This window comes from Empidonax traillii, unplaced genomic scaffold, assembly GCF_003031625.1.
Source record: "Empidonax traillii isolate 1590-97213 ecotype Southwest subspecies unplaced genomic scaffold, ASM303162v1 scaffold441:size580623, whole genome shotgun sequence".
In the NCBI taxonomy this organism is placed as follows: Eukaryota; Metazoa; Chordata; class Aves; order Passeriformes; family Tyrannidae; genus Empidonax; species Empidonax traillii.
The window spans coordinates 429,030-452,567 of record NW_020955634.1 but is presented as its reverse complement, the minus strand read 5'-3'; the positions used below and the strand labels follow the sequence as shown (position 1 = coordinate 452,567).

General features: G+C 37.7%; 1 protein-coding gene across 1 annotated transcript in view; it reads right to left on the bottom strand.

Moving 5' to 3' along the window:
• ATP6AP1 (ATPase H+ transporting accessory protein 1) overlaps positions 1-23,538 on the bottom strand; it is a 45,825-nt gene that overhangs the window by 9,721 nt on the left and 12,566 nt on the right. Inside the window, exons 6-8 of the mRNA XM_027894744.1 lie at positions 20,336-20,421; positions 4,475-4,716; positions 3,835-3,888 (exon numbers count right to left, since the gene is read on the bottom strand). Coding sequence (XP_027750545.1) covers positions 3,835-3,888; positions 4,475-4,716; positions 20,336-20,421 — 382 coding nt within the window. The remainder of the gene's footprint in view (positions 1-3,834; positions 3,889-4,474; positions 4,717-20,335; positions 20,422-23,538) is intronic.

Here is a 23,538-nt window from a genome sequence, read left to right as displayed (position 1 = left end):
ACTATTTTTAATTTATAAAGGCTTCTGAAGTGTTGTGGGTTGAGATCACCCAGCAGCCAAGCACTCATATAGTTTTTTTCTGCCTCCTCATCTTCAACCAGATGGTGGGGAGAGATTAGAAAGAGCAAAAGTGAGGAAGCTTGTGGGTCAAGATAAGGACAGCTTAGTAAGTTAGGGAAAGAGGGGGGAAAAAGCAATAGAGAAGCAATTACTCTCTACCTCCCACATGCAGGTCCCACAATGAATGTCCAAGCAATGGCTACTCTGGAAGCTGCTCCAGAAGCCACTCCCTACATTCTTCCTGTATTCCATTTTTTTATTGCGAAACACCTGTGCCACCCATAAAAAATTGTGTCTAAATGCCCTGAGGGCCTATAAAAAAACTGGATCACACATGACTCCATGGAATAAATCAAAATCTTCTGAAAAACACAGCCAGCCTATGCTACTATTACTTGCTGGGCATGACAACACTCAGGATTTTAGCTGAGCTCTCTTTTCAAGTCCTCATCAATTGTAGAGCCTGAATTTTTTTATTCTAGCTTCAAGGGCTGTTTATGCATTTTGGTATTTAGTTATTTGTTCAAGTAGAAGCAAAGGTCATGAGAAACTTTGTGAGTATTTTTGTCTTTACTAAAACAGGCTCAAAGAATACAAAAAAGATTCCTTAAAAAGAGAGAAAACATGAGCCATTCAGCTTTTGTACTGATATTCTTGTTTAAATTACAATAAGTGTGTTTGCAGAGCTGCTTCAAATTTCTTCTCTTCAGATACACTATGACCACATTAAAGTTTTCATCCAATAATTAATTAAAATTTTAAGTTTTTAACAAACAGATGGCTAAACATAAATCTGCATAATCCTCATTAAGTCCATATATGTGCACTAACATCATATTTTATCTTCTTATGTCTGCTTCAGAAAACAAAACCTAAGATAAATGTTTCAATTGCCAAAAAATTCTGTGTCTATAGTACTATTGACTACTTTAGAGAAGACAACACCTTTAAGATCTAGCAGTTAACTAGTTTTTGGAGCACAGTGTCATGCTCCACATGATGCTTTATGATTCATATTATTTTCTTGGAACTGTAGTTTTACTAGAAAGCATGATATTATGCTGAGGATGTCACATTCAGAACAAATGTAGAAAACAACCAGATTCATTAATGCAGAAAGAGATTTCAGGAGAGCAGCTAAGACCTGTACTAGGATGAGCAAAGATATAGAATGAAAATCCAGAGCACAGTTTTGGTGAGTCTGGCTCTATGAGAGTGGGACAGAAGCAGCAACGAGAAGACAGAAAAGCACCAGGGCAGCATCAGAGAAAGTGTTATTTTGGGACTTATAGTGAAAGGAAAAATAAAACTTGCACAGAGACTTGGGTTTAGAACAGTATTTTTGGAATGAGATCCAAGGAAAATATTTACTTAATTCCCCAGGGTGTTTAGGGGTGTTTCCCCATGTCTCTTTGACAATTTACAGTATTGAAACCAAGGCATGCTTGACACCATCACCAAGGACAGTTCTCAAGAATCCTATAAACAGCTAGCTATAATGGTCAAAAAGGTAAAAATACTATACTAACAGCAATCTTATTTGTACACTATGTTCTTTCAAAAGCTGTAGATGCTTGAAGAAGAGATAAATAACAATGCATGTCTGTTTTTTTGCCACCTGCCATGGTCTCTGATAATAAGTGTCTCTATTCACTCTAAATACATCTCGAAACACATCGCTTACTCTCCTCAACACAAGTTCTTCTTTTACGTGAATGTAGAATGTCCTTCTGTCTCAGTGTAAATCATACTATTTATTCATTCAAGCTTATCATTTTAATGTCATATGCCTCTTTGGCTCTTTTACTAATATGTTGTTCAAGCTTTTGTTGTCTCCCTCATTATTACTTTAATTTCCTCTCTTTGGTTTCCTTGGATTTCAATTCCTCTTATTCAAAATGTGAAAAGTGTTTTGGATAGCAAAAGTCATGTGTCTTGCTGCCCAAGCAAACATCCAGTTCATAATCCGATATATAGAAATTTAATTCAGTGCAAGTTCCCTGGCCAAATCCTTCCCAAATAATTGGAAGCAACTGAGGTATCAAAATGAAAAGAGTAGGTCACATTATCTTTGCCAGAGCTTAAGAAAATAATTTTAACTGCTGTTGCTGCTTCTGAGGAAAGAATTGACATTTCTTGACCAGCAGCTGAATGACAGCACGCGAACACTAGCAGATGCTTTCCCCATCCACAGAGTCCACTTGTGAGAACAACATCTGTGAATTCTCAGAGTGGCAGTGAATGAAGTTAAAACCAGCTGGAAGACAATCACAGGAAGTACTCCCCAGGGCTCAGTGTTGGGGCAAGTTCTGCTTAATATCTTTATGAGTTTTTTGGACAAGGAAATTGAGGGCAGCCTCAGTAAGTTTGCAGATGACACTAAGTTGGGTGGGAGTTTTGTTCTGCTGGAGGGTAAGAAGGCTCTGCAGAGGGATCTGGACAGGTTGGATCCATTGGATCCACTGGATGAGGCCAGTATGAGGTTCAGTGAGGCCAAGTGCCATGTCCAGCACTTGGGTCACAACAACCCCATGCAAAGCTACAGGCTGGGGACAGAGTGGCTGGAAAGCGCCCAGCAGAAAAGGACCTGGGGGTGCTGTTTGACAGTGGGCTGAAGATGAGTCAGCAGTGTGTCCAGGTGGCCAAGAAGGCCAGTGACATCCTGGCCTGTATCAGAAATAGTGTGGCCAGCAGGATCAGGGCAGTGCTCATCCCCATGTACTCAGCAGTGATGAGTTCACATCTCAAATCTGCTGTTCAGTTCTGGGCCCCTTACAACAAGAAAGACATTGAGGTGCTGGAACAAGTCCACGAAAGGGCAAAGAAGCTGGTGGAGGGGCTGGAGCACAAGTCTTATAAGGAGTGGTTGAGGGAGCTGGATCGTTTAACCTGGAGAAAGGAGGCTGCCTTCAGCAGACCTTATCGCTCTCTACAATTACCTGACAGGAGGTTGTAGTGAGGTGGGAGTCAGTTTCTTCTCCCATGTAAGCCAAAGGACAAGAGGAAATGGCCTCCAATTGCACCAGGGAGTTTTAGGTTGGATATTAGGAAAAAATCCTTCAGTGAAAGGGTTGTCAAGCCTTGAAACAGGTTGCCCAGGGAAGTGGCTGAGTCAGCATCCCTGGGAAGTGTTTAAAATCCATGTAGATGTGTCACTTCAGGACATGGTTTAGTCATGGACTTGGCAACACTGGGTTAACATTGGACTCAATGATCCTAAAGGTATTTTTCAAGCTAAATGATTTTATGATTCTCCCTTTGATTTTCTTCAAAAGTCTTCCCATTCCCTTGTTTTTCTTCCCACTTCTCATGGTAGGAGAAACATTGTCTTGCCACCACCCGTGGAGCAGAAAAATTAAGATTTTTTTGCACCCTTCATTAACCCCAAGCTAGCACTAATAGAGTGCACTGGCAATCCACATGAGGACTAAATACAGTCCTGACCATGCAAGTAGACTTCAGTCTCTAGAATATTTTGCAAATCACAGTTAGATTTACCTGAGACAGGATCATGGACAGAACCTATTACTAAAAGAGGATGCTGCATATACCAGTTACATACAATATGGATTTTTGCCTACAACATTTTTCCAGAACTTTATCTGAGCATATTAATATATTTTCTATATAAAGACTGTGTTATTGTTCTCCTGAACACTAACTCTTCAGAAGAGAAAACAATAAATTCAAAAACATTTAACTCCTCCCCTTTTTTTGCTCCTAATTTACAAACAGGTGTTATAAAGATCTATTTAAGAATAAATCATAAGTTACCTTATCTCAAGGCTGCTGATTCCATTCACTGGATTTGTGTATTTTAATGACAGTCTAAGAATAAGAAACAGATTTTTAATGTTAGAGTAGTCACTTTTAATTAGATCATTGTGACATTTCAATTGGAGGGAATATTCTAAATCAGTAGGCAATTACAAAAGTCATATAGCAAAGGTTCAGTACACAGAAAAATATGACTAAATATTTTTGCAGTGTTATTTACCCAAGAGCAGGTGTTTCAAAGCAAAGGAAAACTGAGATTATGTTTCATTAATTTACTTCCAGCTGAATTACCAACTAGTAACTGGCAATAATCCCCTTCAAGGGAATGAATTTATGATTTCATTAATACTAGTAGATTTCTGCAATTGTGAGATCAGGCACAGGGAAACCTTTTTTGACCAAATATAAACAAAAAAGGAGGTAAGGAGCATAAGAGGGAAAAAATGTGAAAATAATAGGCTGCATCTGAGCAATTTTTGGGGTCTTGAGTTTTTTCTTTTAGTAATATCCATTTTTTTTTTAATATTGGATGTTTTAGAAGAAGAAAATTAAATTAGCACTAACTTGATATTGCACTAATTCTGATTAGTTCTCCGAATCACATGTATTATGATATGAAATTTCTTGTGCTACTCACGTTGTGTTGCTGTCTGAGCACTCAGAGTCAGAAATATTCACATTCTGTGTTACAAATGTTGCATTTGTCAAATCTATAGAAACTGAACTGTTGGCTTTGAGGCTGAAATTACTAGCATAAAAAAGGATGCATGTATGATTTCCAGTGGTCATATTCAGAGGAGGATATGATAAATCATCTTCTTCCTCAGTGGCCATTAACTGACGTCTCAATTCTGCCACCACATCGGTTCTTCTAGAAATCTGGAATAACAGCACATTAACAATTCATCTCCTTTGTCATAGTTAATATCAACTGAACACAGATTTTCACCATTCTGTACCATGAACACCCATTTCTCAGTCAACCTCCGTGTTTGTCATTGTCTATCTTTAACTGGCAGTGTGGAGGCTAATGAAGCAGTGTTAACCTAGGTTCCCATGGCCAGGCATCCACATGTGAAAACAACCAGCACTGATACTAGGCAATTGAAAGTAAAACCATGTTGGTAGTGTTGCCTTAAGACAGCAGTACACATTAGTGCTAACATGTAAAAGAATTAATTTTCCCCCAGAAGAATATATTAAAAGAAATGAACTTTTTTTTCTGCACTAAAGTCACAAGAAAATTTCAGCTTGCCAGTTCAGTGACCATCACCCCATAATAACAGTAATAGTTTTTACACTCATTTTAACAGGCATGAAATCACACTACTTAACTACAGCATGATTTTTTTTGAGTCTTCTGATGGTTTCTGGAAAAATAAGACCTATGCTCATTTGGTGATGTGGTGAACTCCTACAAGAGAGACATTTGCTTTTAAGAGATTTCCAGGAATTCCCTTTAGTAGGTAATGTTTTAAAAAATGTGCCCAGGGCATCCTTGGTAAAACAGCCACACTGATATCAATAGTTAAAACTAGAGGACCTTATTAGGCAGTAATTTTATCCTGTTGTTGATGTCTTACTCCTCACTTTTTACTCCATTCATATCTGGGATATTCCACATATTTTTAAGTCCCATGTAAGCTTTACAATTTGTATGCTACAAGTGGTCTCTACCCTTGTATAACTCTGGGGTACAAGAAATGAAATGCATTACAGGGATTACTAGAACTATAATTACGTAGAGCTATTGCCTGGAACTACTTTTAATGGGTTTAGAGACAGTCTAAGACCATTTTCTGAGTCTGGATCAGAGGCTATAATATCACTCTATAACCTGCCTGTGGAGAGAAGCCCCAAAAGATTTTGTCACCTTAACCGCTGCTCTGTAAATGCTATTGGCCATCTGTTATTTACAACACGTCTTTGCAGATGCCTCATTCTATGAATAAAACAGAGAAGTCTACATTAAACCCCTTTGACTAAATGCACCAGTGAAGACTACAATCTTCCTCTCCCTTACATGCATGAATTTCTGGATGAATTTCTTTTTAATTTGGAGTAGTCCCTTTTCAAATACATCAGAACATGTATTATTTTAAAGGAACACCATTTTCTTTAAAAAAGAGGGTACAACAAAAGAAAATATTCAACTTTTTATATAAAACTTTTAATCTTTCCTTAGGCTTTCCTGAAATTTAATCATTTTATTTCAAACTGAGGGGAGAAGCTGAAGCCTAAATTATATCCTGTCTAACTATTGACTTCACTATGTGGGCCCCAAGTATCGCCTAAAGAGGGCTTAAAAAAGCCACCTACTAGTAGCTGAAAACAATGCTACATTGGATATTGTCATTGGGAGAACTTGGGAGATTAGGTTTAAGTACCTTAAAATAAAAAGAAAGCTATTAAAATACAATCATAAGAGTATGGCTTTATTTCTGTTGCTCTCCTGCCAGTACTTTGTCATGAGGTTCTCACATAGAGATTCCCTTCTGGCTCTGAAAAAGCATATGAACCAAAAGAGTGTTTGCCCAGGAAGAAGGGATTTCAGGGACAAAGAAATCCACTAGCTTTCCATTATTAAATCAATTTTAATTAATTTGTCCATGCTGAAGAAGGGAGGCAACATAGCTTCCCAAAAACACTCCTAAAAAGGCTTTTGTTTCTTTCATATTTGTGAATGAAAATATAGGCATCCATGGACTGTGCCGCCCAGAGAGTCTTTATTTGCACAGCTTTAGGCTGGTAGGACCACTACACTAAACAGGAGCCTGAAATTATCAGCTCTCTGAAGAAATGTCCCTCAAACACTCACTGGCCTGTATATTCACTCCTTTAGCCTGAGGTGCATTTCTCTAACTTATCTGTGAGTGAGGTATTTCTTACACTGAATTATTGTACATCAAATTAGATTATTTAGGAACAATCCATAGTGGAAATGTTGCTGATCATTAAACCATACTCAATTCTGTTGTTTAGTGTGCCCTACACCTTTACCTAATGTGAGCCATGGGATGTGTGAGTCACTATCTTGTTCTCTGGATTTATCAACAGCATTTTTGATCTCAGATGTGCAGTGAACAACCACAAGAACTTATTACATAAGATACAGAAAAGAAAGGGTGTTATTTATATTTTTCTAAACCAGAACTAAATGCTGTCATTACTTACTGAAACTGCAGTAGAGGTAGCCTGAACAAAATCCTTCCTTTCAATATGTTTTGTAAGCCTTCTAATTCAGATTAGTCTCTCTAGCAAAGGAGAAAGGAAGATGATCTGGCAACATCCTGATGCACCAACACACTAATCTTTTTCAAAGCAAAGAGACCTTAAATCCAAAATTATTCATTTGTTTTGTTGTTGTTGCCACAGTTTTGTTGGCTGTTCCAACAAAGAATGGCTAGAGACAAGAAGAAAAGATTTAGGGCTATTTTATATATTCGAAATTGCATTTGAAAACAAATATAAATCCAAAGGTTGTAAACACATATGAGAAAAATAAAAAATGCTGTGAAAATGAAACTTTCATTCACTGAAATGATGAATAGTTATGAATAGCAGAAACAAGTCACATTTCACACTAGTTTCAACATAGGATTTAGAGCAGTATAAGAACAAGATATTGCTTAATAGCATTAATTTTCACAAATGAAGAAAAGAACCTGAAATATTTGGGGAATGTATGTATAAGCCAGAACTCAAAATACGTTGTGAAAGAGGGGGCCAAAGAATCCTTTTGGGTCACTTGTGATGGTCTGAATCAAGAGGTGAAAGTTCCAAGAGGGGAGTTCAGGCACTGCAGCTGCTACCACAGCACCTCAAATACCTGTCATCCAAAGTGGATTTTGGGTTTAGCAGCTGGAACTGCATCTACATATCATGTATCAACTGCAATTTTATTGACAGGATACCACATTGTCTGTATGCCTGCATTTTCTTAATTTGCTTTAACAGGGACCACTAAAATTTTTTTTTTTTTTTTTTTTTTTTTTTTTTTTTTTTTTTTTTTTTTTTTTTTTTTTTTTTTTTTGCAATGTATCCTTTAAAAAATGTCACTAGGAAGCTGCCATGTGCTCAGTGCAGGGGTACTGCAGAATGGCAGATCATGCTGCTTGCTGGGGTTTGGCTGCGCCACATCAGAAGCCGCTCAGCATTCACATCCCAGCCAAGTATCAGCACATTACAAGTGTTTTTCCTGAAATTACCATTTCAGATTTCTTCCCACACAAACTGGACAGTTTTCCTCCATGTTTTCTAACTGATGTAGCATCATGGTCTCACCCCCTCTCCTAATACATCCATTTTGCTGAAGGATAGTGTACCACCAATATGGGATACAGGCAATGGCTGGCTGTATCTCACTGCTAAAGGTCAATAATTTGAAAGTCAGTTTGAAACTAGAATCTGGTATAACTGTAAAAATGTTCTTTGCAGCGTCAAGTTTATAAAATCACACACATAGCAAGCAGAAAGAATGTATTTGATTGCACTTATTTCATTCATCTGTCAGTGCAAGACTGTAGCATAGCAGTGCTTTAAGCTGTCAAAATCTAGAACATGAAGCAAAGAGTTACCAATTACCTCTATTTTTGAAAGTTTGAACTGTTTACATTTCTATGATTTCTAATCTTTTGGGAGTTTTAGTTCTTAATTCTCCTCTAGGCTGACTCGTGGCTGCCACATTCTTGTAAGTGTTCAAGCCCAGGCTGGACAGGGCTTAGAGCAACCTGGTCTAGTGGAAAGTGTCTCTGCTCATGGCATGGGGGTTGGAACTGGATGATCTTTAGAGTCCCTTCCAGCCTTATTTCCCATATTTGTACAGCAACTCTAAGCCCAATCAGAATAAATGTCAATAGCATGACATTTTGTCCAGAAGAATCTTTCATCTCTATTTCCCATCTTTATTAATATTTTGATAAAGCAGAAGAAAAAGAATACACAGAAATGAGGTACATTGCATCAATAGCAATCATTTACTAACAATGATTAACATCATTTTAGTGCCTTGTAGGATATCTGACCAACCTTACTATCTGACATTAGTATCTGATGTCCTGTCAGACATCACATGCCCTGTCCAAGCACCACAGTTCTACCAGAAAGCCAAATGGCTTGGTGACTGTGACACTCAGCTCGTACCTGGTGTTCTGCATCTCCCAGGGTTTCTCACAAAAGCAAGGCTGGGACATGAACGGTAAAGTCAGAATGTACACCTTACAGTAAGTGATAATGATCTCACTGTAAAATAAAATGTTTTCTTATAATTGATAGGACTTCTATGACTTGTGGAGAGTACCCAAGTCATGCCCAGGTGCTTCAGGAACTTCTTTTAGAAGGGACAGTAAAGCTGCAATATTTTTTATGCTGCTCAGTTCAGCCGTGGCCTGCATAAACACAATCTACAGTGCCAGCTCACATGCTTATGGCCAGATGGGCTTCTTCGCATTCCTGTCCTTTAGCAGCACTGGGCTGTACAAAAGATCTCTTGACCGTCATTTACGGAGAATGTGACTACTCTGTGATACCAATATTTTGCAGAGACAAGTGAGTTAGCAGTGACCATGAAAGCAACAGAACCCACTGCAGAAGAAGGTGGTGCGATGCAGCTCTTGTGAAACCAATCATCTTAAAAGGCCTTAAAATAAGGCAAGGAATTTTTGCATGTATGGCACAAACAAGCACATCCATAAATGCCAGCGTAGTCCCAATTTTCTAAAGAAAATTATATTTCCTGTTATTTTCTTACTTCAATTTTTAGTAGATTTTTATCTGAAATCTTTTCATCCAACTTAAGAAAGAGCAGGAATTAGTCTAAAAAAAATAAAATAACCTGAATTCAGAAAGTAAAACAGAATATGTAGAAGCTAGAGTAGCACTTAATTCTCCACCATACATTTCATTTAGGACAACTAAATCAAACACAATTATTTCAATGAAAACAATTTCTTGGTCATCCTCAAGAGTGTTAAAACTCATTTACACCTTTTTAGTAAATTCGATTTTGCAATGAAATATACAAAAGATAAATAAATGTATTAGGAGCTTGCACTGCAAAACAGAATTAATTCTGAAAGGAATTTACCAGATGTATCATTCAAGGAAAATTTGCTGATGCCAATCTCCCCAGCTTTAGCATTAGATTTCTTGTGCTGTTTCAGGCAATTCTGCCATGGAGATTAAAGAAGCTACAGATTTTGCATAATTTTAGACTGCTAGGGGAATACCCACTTCCAAATGGTTGTTTTCCCCACTTTCTTATGTCCATATGTGGAATTCAAGTTGCCATGGGAGATGTGAAAAAGGATGGAGGAGTGTCTGCTGCAATAAAAGGAAACAGATACTTAATGAGAGTTGGACAGAGGTTAGATGGGGTCTGGTGGGTTACCTAATTGAAAAATGCAGATAGGAGCCAAAATGTGTTACTCACAGTGCTGGGAGAGTTGCCAGCACTGTTTGTCCCAGATGTAGGCTAGTCACAGCAAATTAAAAATCTGAAGACCCCTAAAATTCTCCCTTCCTCCACTTAATATTCTGATCCTGCAGCACTTTGGAGAACTAATCTGCAAAACTGGGGAGCCTGTCTCCCTTTTTTCCTAACTTGAAGAGAGATGTGTAGACAGCAAAACAATATTTTGTATTACCTACAATTTTTTATTAATAATTCAAGAAAATAAATCTTTTACTTAAATAATTACACTTAATTTCTACAATTCCTTGGGTGTGTCCATAATAAATTACCTGCATATTTTTTAGATTCTCCCCATAAAAATTCTGTGTCCAGTGTGATACCACCCTTCTTTGCTTTCCACATCTCTATCTGTGTGTGACAATGCTTTTGGAGAAAACAAAGACAGACCTTGCACTGCAGCAACTTGCAAGGGGAGTCTAGCTCTGCCTTCTGCGTTTTGCTGGATCAAAACTTAAAGGCCAATAGATCTAGAAAGATGGATCTCTTTGACAAGGAAGTTAGAACAATCAAATTTTTTCACAGAAAATCTATAAAATGGTACTTAACTTCTACCCTGCTTTCTTGCACTTAATCTCCACCTAATTTTTCTGACAGTAGTCTACTGTGTAAGATAGAAGGTATGCGTATAAGCAAAATCCACACCAGAAAGTCTAGACAAAGGTAATCTTAGAAGTAATATCCATGCTTTTTTGAAGGACATTACCATTCTTTCATTTCTCTTGATAAAACTCTTCATTTCTTCCAAGTTTGTCTCAAAATAGATGTGTTTCTGCCAACCTAGTTGGTAGAAAGCCTAGTTAAAACTTCTGGTTAACAGCTCTCAGCCAATGTCAGCAATCTCAGTTTCATAATTTCATCTCCTGCCAGTCTCTAGCCCAACAACCAAGCTGAGATCAAAGCATACAACCTTTGCCAGCAGTTGAGTGGAACTGCCACCTCTGTGGCTGCTGGCTACCGATCCTTGTCACAATGCTTTGATATGAGACTTTGGAAATTTGAAATTTATAGGATCAGGCATATTAGAAAACAAATATCAACTTTCTTCCCGTGTTCCTGTGGGATTGGCTTAGCAGCTTGCTGCCCATTGCTGTTCCTACACCACAGCCAAGCTTCTACACCAGCTTCTCAGCCTGTTTGGGAATTTGGCTCAACCACAATCAGTTGCTCCTGATGGAAGTTCAGATCCTGAGAAAAACTGTGGATCAGGACCAAGGAATAGTATTACAGTCATAATTTTATTTCCTACATAGGGAAGGAAGATAAGAAACACTTCAGGTAGATACTTAAAGCAAGGCTGCTCTGACCACATGCAGAAGCTACCTAGCCACACCGCCACACATCTCTCAGCTCCTGGTTTTTCAGCCCTAGGGATGTCTTTGGAGGATACACATGCACTGTGACCCTCTGGGTAGATGTGATCATTTCCCATTTCTAACACTTTGTTCCCCCAAAGTGCCCAAAAGGGCAACTTATGTCTGCCTCTGAAAAAGATCATGACTTTGGGCTTTGGTGTCTGGAGATGGCACCGAAAACACAAGTCTCTGGGCTCACCAGTAACAATGAATGGTGAAACGATCCAGAAGTCCCATGGGCAATTTGCAGGTGCTTAATCACAAGGATCTTGAGAATCCAGCTCCTTTCACTTAAAGTAGGGAAGACTGCACCAAGCTTGAGCTGCCACCTACTCCATTTCCAGTTGACAGTCATTTCTCATTATAGATTTCCTGATTGCCAGCAGAACAATGATTTATGCGCAGCAGGTTGTGTTTTTTGTTTTTTTTTTTTAATCATGTGGGAATTATTTTCATTTTCAAAGGTGAAAATTCTACAACAATCCACCAGGTGAGCATGAGGAGAAAAATCTGCGAGATTCTTTTGGTGGAGCTTTGCTTAGTCTGTTGGCTGCCTCTTCTGGCTCTTGGCCTTTAGTTAAATAAGTTACATATTACTTTTCACAGTCCTGTCCCAGAGAAATGCTATGTCAATATCCCCAACTTCTACCGCCAAGATATGAGAACAGCTAAACTGTGTGAGGGCAAAGGTCCACCTAGCTCACAGCCAGTGCTCCTGGTTGTAATTGGCAGCTAAAATAAGGTAAGGGTAAATACAAACAATACTCGTCCTGGGATGCCCTCTTTGATTTCTATAATCTTTGGGTTAGAAACCTTCAGAGCTGAAGGCTGCATTCAAATGAACACCTTTACTAGGATCTTCTTTCCATCCACCCTTCCTATCTTTCCTCCATTAGTTTATCTAGTCACTGAAATCTATGTGCTTTTCTAATCCAGAAATAGTTTACTTTGTTTCTTTAAAGAACTTGGATCCCCTGATTTCCTGTGCTATGGTCTGTGAGTGACGATAGTCATGAATACTGTCCAGAGACAGGGAGTAATTATTTCATGTTCAGCCCATCCATGTTATTAGTGGTTTTGTTTATTATTTCCCTCTTGAATTGCCACTTTTCATGGCTAAAATATTTTAATCTCAAAGCTTTATTGTAACCTTTGGAGATGGGATATCCAGAACCACATGAACTGTTCCACTGGCAGACTTGCACTCACCAAGGGCTTGGTGAATTAATTGACACTTGATGCTTTGCCCTCCTTTCCAAATGATGGGTAATGCTCTGCATGCTATTCATTCAGCTGCTGACTGCTGGGATGTTTCAAGAGATCTACCCACATTTGCACTGTGATCCCTCTTCTGAGAAACAGCAACCACTCATCACAGTGTAAAATGCATATTTAAGGTTTTCCTTATGTGTTACTTTTTTTTTCCAGACTGAATTGCATCTGTATTTTTATCACCCAATGATGCAGTGCTGTGAGTGGTTTCCACAACTTGTCAGTACATCAGCAAACTTTGGCACCATTGTATTTCGCCCACATTTCCATACTAATGACTCTGTTAAACAGCACAGGCATCAGCATCAATCCTCACAGAATCCCAGGGGCAGATACTCCCCACTGTGAACATGAATCCTTAATTTTTACCCTCTGTTTCCTACCTTTAATTATTTTAACTTCTTCAAAATAATTCTACTTTTTTACCCTTTTTACTCTATCAACACAATTATTTTTACCTGCATATTTTATGCTTCTCAGAGAACACTGAACCTCTATTATAGCTTTTTCTATATCCATGTATTTATGACTTCAGTTTCAATGAATTTTGTCAGAAGGGAAAGTAGGCTTTTCTGGTTGTATTTCTCCAGAGATACGGTGCCTCTTTCCAAACCCCATGCCACACTTGAAACTTCCTAATCTTCTGAGATTGAAGGAAAATTTTTTTATAATTTTCATATGTATTATGTAAATCATAACTTAAAAACTGTATACATTTAGAAATCACGATGACAGTTTGGCAGTTTCTTTAGTTTGAAATTAGGTGAAAAATATATGACCTTGATGATATGGCACTATGAATTTTATTGATTTATTCTGAAATCTCTTCTATTGCTACCCCAGTAGCAGAAAAAGCTCTTGAGGCTCAATGATTTTTGAAAAAAAATCTTTGAACTGAGAACTTGTCTATGTTCTAACATAGCAATGACCAACACATAGGTTATTTGGTTTTGCATTGTCACTCATTTTTCTGAGTTCCTCTTTTTTATTAGATCCAGTATTCTCTGAAAGAATTCGTGTCTAATGTGTTTTTATGAATAGCTTTTATGTCTTATGCATTTTATTCCTCTGAATCTTTTTAGGTCTGTCATATGATATTGTACCAAATTTGCAAGAATTTATATTCCTTTTAATTTTCATTATGCATACAGGAATGTGCTTTTAGAAGCCTGGCTTTATTACTTCTATCTCCCTCTGCTAATTACGACACAGTTTGGTATATTTTCATGTGGGGAGGAGGGTGAGGGGGAAAATGGTTTTTTTTTACATATATTTTGACCTTTTAATATGTTGTGTTAAAAGTCTTTGTATTGCAGATAGAAACAGTGTCAGTCAACGTAATTAGTGGAGACTACCGGACAATTCATCAAATCACAGACAGATGAATTATTTAGATCTTTAGGTTTAAGTCAAATCCCTTGGATGCTGTGTTCAGCCTTAGTTTTCAAAGACTGTTCTTAAAATAGGACCCTAAAATTCTCAGAATTGTCTCCTTGAATCCGAACTTCTTTTAAGATACAACAGCAGTCCTTTACAGATCTGCTCCGTCACTCTAACCTTGGAATTTTCCTTCCTGAAAATTTTTAGCATGCCTACCAAAATGTCATATCAATATGCTTGTTTACAGTTACACACTCCATTTATTCTATCCTATTTTAGCCTTATGCCTTAATTTTATTCTAAATTATTAGTTTATGACCTCTGCTCATATATGAGCATATATACGTATCTTTTAGAGTATCCATTGCAATTTTTATACCTGTATTGCACAAATTCCTTTTTTAACTTAAGAGACAATTCATCCTCAGCTGTGTCCTTCTCCACCATTCCTCCTCCACCTCAGTTTTCCTGGTCCTTAGTTTTAAACAGAAAATAAACACAACTTGCTAATTTGATCTGTATGGAACATTTGTACAGGCTTCATCTCTGCCTGAAAAACTAAACAGCAGAAAATAAAATTTTTCTGATTAGATAAGAATAATAGCTTACTTCCATGCTACCCTTCATTTAGCAGTAAAGTCAATAAGCATATATATATATACATAAACATAATGTAAAATGTATGCTAAAGTTGTAAAAATGTTTAAAGTAAGTGAATCTTAACTCACTCTAGTGCAAGGTCTAGAGTCAAAGGTAAACCACTAGTTTTCAGTTATTTCTCTGAATTCCCCACTACCACATGGCATGAATCATACAGAATTGCTAACAAGCATCTCTCACATCTGTATAATTCAGTTTCATGGCTAATTTTGCTAAATGTTTTCCTCTTTCTTTTTTTCCCCCCTAGGATGACAACTAACTGGCTACAACCAGCCTTAAATGGTTCTTTTGTAATTATTTAAAAATACTCTACCTGTGTTATAAAAATATACTCAAAACTGAGTTCTACCTGCATTAGAAAAAAATGCTCAAAACTGAGTTAGATAGGAAACAATCAAGTGTGCATTCTTCATATACAAATCAAAGCTTATTTTTAATTATAATGGCATTCTTTAAGTGGGGAGAGGAGCGGACTAAAGGATGGGGAAATCCTGTGGCTTCTTCTTTTAGGCTGGAAACATCAATGATTTATTATACTATTTTAAACAATAATTGCTCCTTCAAATATAAAAATATAAGACTAAATGAATAAGGCAATTCCTGTATTCAAGGATGAATGAGGATATTAAACCTAGACCCCTGCAACTCCTGCAAATGGCATTATAAGCATTTTTCTAATGTTTCATTCATGGAAAGCTCATGTTAGATAATGTTTGAGTATATTAAATGGCCAAAAGCATTCCATTAACCAGAAGCTGTGAAGTCAGTGGGGTGGCTGTTGAGGCATTTAGTCTTCCTTGAGCGGTAAAAGGAATAGGCAACAAAACAGAGAGGAGATGGATGTAAGTGGAAGATGAAGCAGAGCAAAATGTGATGCATTTTAAGAAATGTGTTAGGTAGAAAAAAAGAAAATGTAACCATAAGCACTTGTCAAAGCAGATAAAAACTTTTCATACTCTTTTCTGCTGGGGTGCACATCAATAGCACCTCAGGATACGGTCAAGAGATGCTTTTTAAGAGTCAAAAGTAAACACTTGTGCTGCAGATTCCAATGTTACTTCTGGCTGAATAAAGTTTTTATAACTCAAATTGCTTGGCTCTGAGTGGGATCAAAGACTTAACATGCAGAAACACCAACTAGAGCAGAAAGCTTGTAAAATGAAGCAGCCCAAAGCTGATGGTAGAAGCTCTCTGAAAATGTGGAGGCAGAGCTGGGAGCTGGGACACAGCTGTAAATCTCCCTTTAGCAATCCGTGGTCTTAGCATTCAATCTAAGTGGAAAAAGATGACAGCTATAAAACTCTCTTGCAGCTTCAGAAGAAAACTAGTAAAAATGTTACATGGACACCTTGAGGATCTGAAGGATGGGAAACATGATGAGATTTATGAGTGGAAGTATTAACTTGAAATCACTGTAGCCTTTTTAACCTCTCCAATTACAACAGCAGGGTAAAATTATGCATTACAACCACAAGCAAAAACACATAACTAGCAGCAAGCACAAGTAGAGGGGTAACCTTGATCAAAGACCCAAGAACACAGAAACATATATTCATGAGAACTACTGATGCAAGAGTGGAACAAGTACTGAAGAGGCATTTCTCCAGAGGAAAAATAAGCTATCAAATGAGTTTCAAAGGAAAGAAAGGCCTTGGCAGGAGAGTCCTCAATTCTTGGGATAAGTTTCTGGTTTTAAATAGAAAATAATATGAGAAATGCTGAGTGAGAGTTGTCTGACTAAACATATACATCAAGATCTGACCTAAGCATGAGGACTGCCTTTATGGTTGTCAAAGACAAAGGAGATTATGAAGGGTGAGTTTCATCTCATTCTGCAGCTATACCCTACTACACAGTCAGAAGGATCATACCCTAAAAAGTCCTTGATTGTAAAGAGAACCCTGGTTAATAACTTCAGATATAGACATATACACTTCACTTGCCCAGAATTAGGTGTTACAAGTCACTCTCTCAGTGTCACCCCAATTTAGCCACACCTAGAAGGCAAAGCATTTCAGAACAAGAGTCGCAAGACTTGGCACTTGCTTTGTTGGAGGAGGGAGGTTCCTTTATGAGAAGATGGAAGGAATCATGAACTGGTTAGTGAAGCCATTTCAAGTAGATCACAAAGTAGCTGTAGTCTTAATTCTGCCTTCCAGCTTCAAATCATAGAATCACAGAATAGCTTGCATTGAAAGATACCTTAATGATCATGTAGTTCAAATTCCCTGATGTGGGCAGGAACACTTTCCATTAGACCAGGTTTCTCAGAGTCCCATCCAACCTGACCTTGAACACTTCCAGGGATGGGGCATGCAGAAGTTCTCTGGGCAACCTCTAAAGTGCCTTCCTACCCTCACTGTAAAGAATTTCTTCCTAATATCTAAACATACTCTTTTTCAGTTTAAAGCCATTCTACTTTGTCCTATCACTACACGCCCTTGTAAAAAGTCCCTCTCCAGATTTCTTGTAGGCTCCCTTCAGGTAATGAAAGGCTGCAATTATTTCACCCTGAAGCTTTCCCTTCCCCAAGCTGAACAATCCCAATTCACTTAACCTTTCCTCATAGGAGAGGTGCTCTAGCCCTCCAATCATGCTGAAACTGAAAGAAAAGAGCCAGCCTGAACAAATCTCCATCATGAACCGGGGTAGTGAACTGATAATTATGATAGCCCAAAGGCATCTGTGTCTACACTGATTAAACCAAGCAGTTCTTTCTCATCAAATCAGAAAAGAGGCTCAATCATTGGGGAGTTTTCCTTCCTGTCTCATTAATTCACTTCCTGTGAAGCCAATATCAGTCTGGAACCTTTTCCACCATATGCATTTCTCATGATTATTTTTCTCTGCTTGAGGCAACGGAAGAGCAAATGAATATAATGTGATGATGCTCTGAAGACATTAACTGCCCAACAGCAAGGAGGTAGAGCTTCTGGGAGAGAAGTATCTCAAAAATGCCCATTTTTAGGAGCTTCATCGTATAAAATTAATTTACATGACTCGAAGGAGCTGCCCTTTTATTTTTTTTTTTAAGTGTAATACCTAAAGCTGATTTCCTTCACTGCTGGGAGTATGGCAACTTATTAAATCTAAATCTTTCATACTGCATGATTGCTACTGATTTGCAAATGCATTAAGAAATGTAAACTCTTTCACAATATAATTAAAGCCTTTTACTTCTCACATGTATTGATCTTGGCTATCACCGGGGAGTGACCCCGTAGCTTCTAGATCATACAATAGAGACTTTATAGCTTAAGTGAAGGGAGATAAGTACTTTTGCTTATGATTATGAAACAGTTCATATATGCAGTACATGCTAAGAAGAGGTTACATGTACAGACTGATGAACCCTCAAAGGTACATTATGCTTTGCCTTTCTAGCTCTGTACAGAAGTACCTTGAGTGCAGTAAAATAACTTAAAGTTGTCATGAGGGGAAAAAATGCTTCAAGTGGTTTTACACAGCATTGAATTTATGCAATTAAGAAGAGTTTAAATTGCTTATTTCTAAAAAATTGTAGAACATCTTAAAGGAGATTGATTTAATTATTTAGAAGTGCTTCAGTTGCTTGAACTAAGTTATTTTAATTTAGAAAGCCTTTGAAGTATGCAGAGATTTAAAATTCAACAAACTTCTAAAATTGATCAAAAAATTCCTTCTCTTAACCCTATTCTTTCATTAATTAAAAATATTTTTCATTCCAATTGTTCTAAATGCAATTTTCAACTAAGAATGCCCATGTGCCTTTGGTTTCAAACAGTAAAGAGCCACAATAACTAAGTAATTTTTATTTTTTATTTTGGATCTTTGTTTAAAAAACAAAACAAAACAAACTTAGAGAAAAAAAGAGTCTATGACCTTTGCAAGAACAGGCAGGCAACTCGGGGAGAATACAAGGATGTTGTTAGGTGATGTAGAGAGAAAATTAGAAAGGCAAGAACTCAGCTAGTACTCAATCTGGCAACTGCTGTGAAAGATAATAAAAAGTGTTTTTATAAATACATTAACAACAAAAGGAGAGCCAAGGAAAATCTCCATCCTTTATTGGATGCAGGGGAAATAGTGTGGCCAGCAGGACCAGGGTACTGGTACACCTCGAGTACTGTGTCCAGTTCTGGGCCCCTCACAAGAAAGACATTGAGGTGCTGGAGCAAGTCCAGAGAAGGGCAACAAGGCTGGTGAAGGGTCTAGAGAGCAATTCATATGAGGAGTAGATGATGGAGAAGGGGTTGTTCAACCTGGAGAGGAGACTCAGAGGAGACCTTATTGCTCTCTAGAACTACCTGAAAGGAGGTTGTGCCCTGGTGGGAGTCAACCTCTTCTCCCAGGCAACAAGTCACAGGATGACAGAAAATGGTCTCAAGCTGCACGAGGGGAGGTTCAGGTTAGACATCAGGAAGAATTTCTTCACTGGAAGGTTTGTCAAACACTGAAACAGGCTGCCAAGGGAGGTGGTGGAATCACGATCCCTGGAAGTGTGGAAGAAACTGGATGTGGCACTTAGTGCTATGGTTTAGTTGAAATGATGGTGTTCAGTCAAAGGTGATCGGTTAAATGATCTTGGAAGTCCTTTCCAACCCTAATGATTCTGTGATTGTGTTATCATATCAGGAGCTCAGATGTGTTACCACTGGAACAGATAGACATGTTTCTTTCAAAGTTGCATTTTTTAGGATTCAGCCCATCCCTCGTATGTTTCTCTTTATAATGGCAACTGGATTCTGTTTTCCTCAAGGCAGGACTGTCTTCCATTTAATCACAATAAAATAAAATTTGAATATTTTTTGATTGCAAACTGAATGTCATACAAAAAGATAACTCTTCATAAATAACTATTCTGCATTGCTACTTACTGTTAACATGATATGATGTTATCTATAAATGATGTTCTGATTATTAGCAGATTTTACCTTCCAGTTGTAAATATCAAGTACTGACTAAAAGGAATGAAACTAATTAGTTTAAAAATGGATACATTACATTAGTAGCCTTCAGTTAATTAATAACACAGTCTTTACTGACCAGCCACTCCAGACAGCTTGATAAGGTTCCATGCAGAATTCACTATAAAACCATTAGAATTAAATGGAGAAAAAACCCCTTATTTTGCAGTTCTTAAAAACAATAATAAGTTCTAAAGACAATGGTAGATTTATGGTCTCCTAGAACAGCAAAACTTCTATAGTTATGTGATATAGCTATTGTATATAAAAATTCGTGTAATATTTTCTGGTCAAAACCTCATATAATACGAATTGCTTTCCTGTGTAGTCTTGAAAATCATCTACAGTATTTCTCTGTAACATTAAGTTGTTGAATGATAAAAATCTGACAGTTCTAGGCACTGAAGATTACTCACCCTTGAAGGTCTCACTGCAGTATAAATCACTGAAAAATGAATTCCTCGTTTCTGCAGATTCATGATCACTCTTCCAATTATTTTGTCTGTAAACAGAAATATGCATCATTTAACAAACTGTAAACTGAGAAAGCTAAAATCCTACAGTAGCTGGAGAAGTAATAAGCTACATGTTTAAGTGTATTTGGTTTATATAAGCAATTTAAGTGCTCATACCATTTATAGGTTAATAGATAAAAATGGGACGACATTTTCAGTGAAAATTTTTCATTGAAAAATGCAGAATTTAAGTGAAATAATACCAAAAAAACTACATTACAACAGCTCAGAAAAAGGGGTGATTTTGAAACTGAAAAGTAAGTATCATAGAAACAGTACCCAAAAGTTTAAACTTTGGGCAATTAAAACAAGAGCAGAAGAAATCACTTAAGAGATGAGAGCAGGATGCATATACTGTTAGTCAAGGGACCAATAAATAAATAAATAATAAAGTTTAAGAAGTATTATTCTGTGAATTACAAAGTATACAGAACCTATCACTGAGAAAATATTCAAAACATAGTGTTTCGTGTGGAGTATGATATGTATAATATTGGCAGCAATATTTCGTTTGGCTTCAGTGTATTTAAAGCCTGATTCTGCACCCTCAATAGGATACAGAAAATTTTGCTATTCACTACAGTGGAGGCCAAAGGAGAAATGTGGTGGAATATTTCTGGAAAAGGAAGGAGAAGTCAAGTAAGGAAGAGAGGACTTCCAAAGAAGTCAAAATTATGCCTCTACAGAATATCCTCCTTTAGTTCTGAAACCACAGGCTGTTGCAACAAATACTTAAAGCTAGTACGTGTCTTCAAGCTCTAAGCAGAAATATTAAAACTGCTTATGATAAGGAGCATAATAGTTGTGAATCATGAACCATTATTAATCTTGTTATTTGGACTGCTAGAGAAACAAGCAAGCAGACTCACATTTACTGTTTCAGTGCCTTCCCACTTTTCATCCATGTACCAGCCTCGTGAATGCATATTTAATAGCCTGGACACACAGATTTCTCAGGTTTTGAGGTTATATTTTACAGAAAATGTGTTTTATTTTCATGTACTGGAAATGGAGCTTATATTATTATCCTCTTTAACCTCTTCTACTTACCCTAATTATGGTCTCCTGGATGAGTAAAATGTTTAGCTGTTGTAAGAATGCAAATTTATTGTTTTTTCTGCAGGGTTTTAACCAAACTGATTTCCTAATATCAGTCAAGAATCACAGCTATGTAAACTTTCCTTCTTAAAATTATTGTTAAAAGGATCTACTATAAGAAATACACTTATTAGTCAGAAAAACAACTGCTTAACTACTAATACTACTAATTATATTGGTTGCAGAGATCCAAGGCATTACATAAAATAGATTTTGTATTCCAAGTTCATAGATTTTGGAAATTCTCATCAGTTTCAGCTAAAATTTGCAGAAGAAAAAGATAATACACATAAAAGTACATAGATTGACTTTGCTTTTTTTTTTTTCATTAAAGAAACCAATAGCTTTCTGAAATACCATGTTGTTTGCATTTGACTTCAGAAAGGAGCTACATGTAACTATAGTTACCAGTAGCATCTATAACTCATGCCTTTGGGAAGATTCTAGAGGCAATTCCTTCATTCAGAGAAGCTTTTGTGAACACCCTTATGACAACAGAGTTGACATAGATCTTTGTCTGTGATCAGAACTCTACCTTGCTCATGAAGCATTTTCAAATTCTCCAGGAAAAAGGGCCCAGATTGTCTACCATATTTTAAAGCCCCTAAATTATATACCTACATGAGAGCAGTAGTGCAGGTTTTGTATTGGCCATGCAAAGTGACACATCTTCCCTGATTCACACATCTTTTTGCCCATTAACAGCTAGCTGACACTAACCCAAGAATAGGCATAACCTGCTCTTCCATTCTCCCACAGGTCACCTGTTAAATTTGCTTTTCCAAAACAAAGTGGCCTGAGACAACAGTGGCATGATTAAACAGTGTGCCCTGACTGCCAAAAGGGCCAGCTGTGTCCTGGGTGCATCAGGCAAAGCATTGCCAGGGGGTCGAGGGAGGGGATTGTCCTGCTCTGCTCTGCACTGAGGTGCCCTCACCTTGAATATTGTGTGTTTAAGTTAAGCTAGGCATTAAGCTTTTAGAGAGTGTCCAGGGGAGGGCAATGAAGATGGTTAAGGGCCTTGAGGGGAAGCCATATGAGGAGTGGCTGAGGTCACTTGGTCTGTTCAGCCTGGAGGAGGCTGGGGGGAGACCTCATTGCAATCTTCAACATCCTCTTGAGGGGAAGTGGAGGGGCAGGTACTGATCTCTTCACTCTTGTGACCAGTGACAAGACGCAAGGAAATGGCCTGAAGCTGAGCCAGGGGAGGTTTTTCACCCAGAGGGTGGTTGACTACTGAGCTCCCCAGGAAAGTGGTCACAGCACCAAGCCTGACAGAGTTCAAGCAGAGTATGGACAATGCTCTGAGGCATTTGGGTGTGTCCTCTGCAGGGCCAGCAGTTGGACTCGATGATCCTTGTGGGTCCCTTCCAACTCAGCATATTCTATGATTCTGTGCAGACTTATTCTACAGTCTGTGCAGCTGATGAAAGAAATGTCCCATAAAGATAAAGCCAATGTTTAGTCAAGACCAACATTAAACCAAGGCTTAATGGTCTGGGGACAAGAAAAGAGAACAAAATAACTCCTCTGCCATTCAGAGATGGAAATGCAACTGCTTATTTGAGTATAAAACCCGCTCATTTTAGAGTACTGCAAAAACATAGAAAATGACACACTAATGATTTCAGTACTAAGGTACTTTCTCCTTAATTTTAAAATCTCCTCCTGACTTTACACCCTCAGCTCTCAGCAGAAACAGTTATTGGCACTAATAACACTGTTTATTTATTGGTCCACTACGCTAAACTGTATACCCCCAAAACTACCACGTCAGTGATTTGCAGACTTTATAACTCAATCCCTAATTTAGATTAGTAAGTGAAAGCCCTGCAAAAAAATAAGATGCCTCTCAGTACCCCTTTGGTGTATAGCACCTCTTTTTCAACCAGATGCTGGGAAGAAAAAGGGGTTTTTATAGTGTTGTATGGAGAGGTTCAACTCTAACAAGTAGTCTTTAATAACCGCAATCCCAATAAAAGACTTTGATATCAAAGGTAATGAAC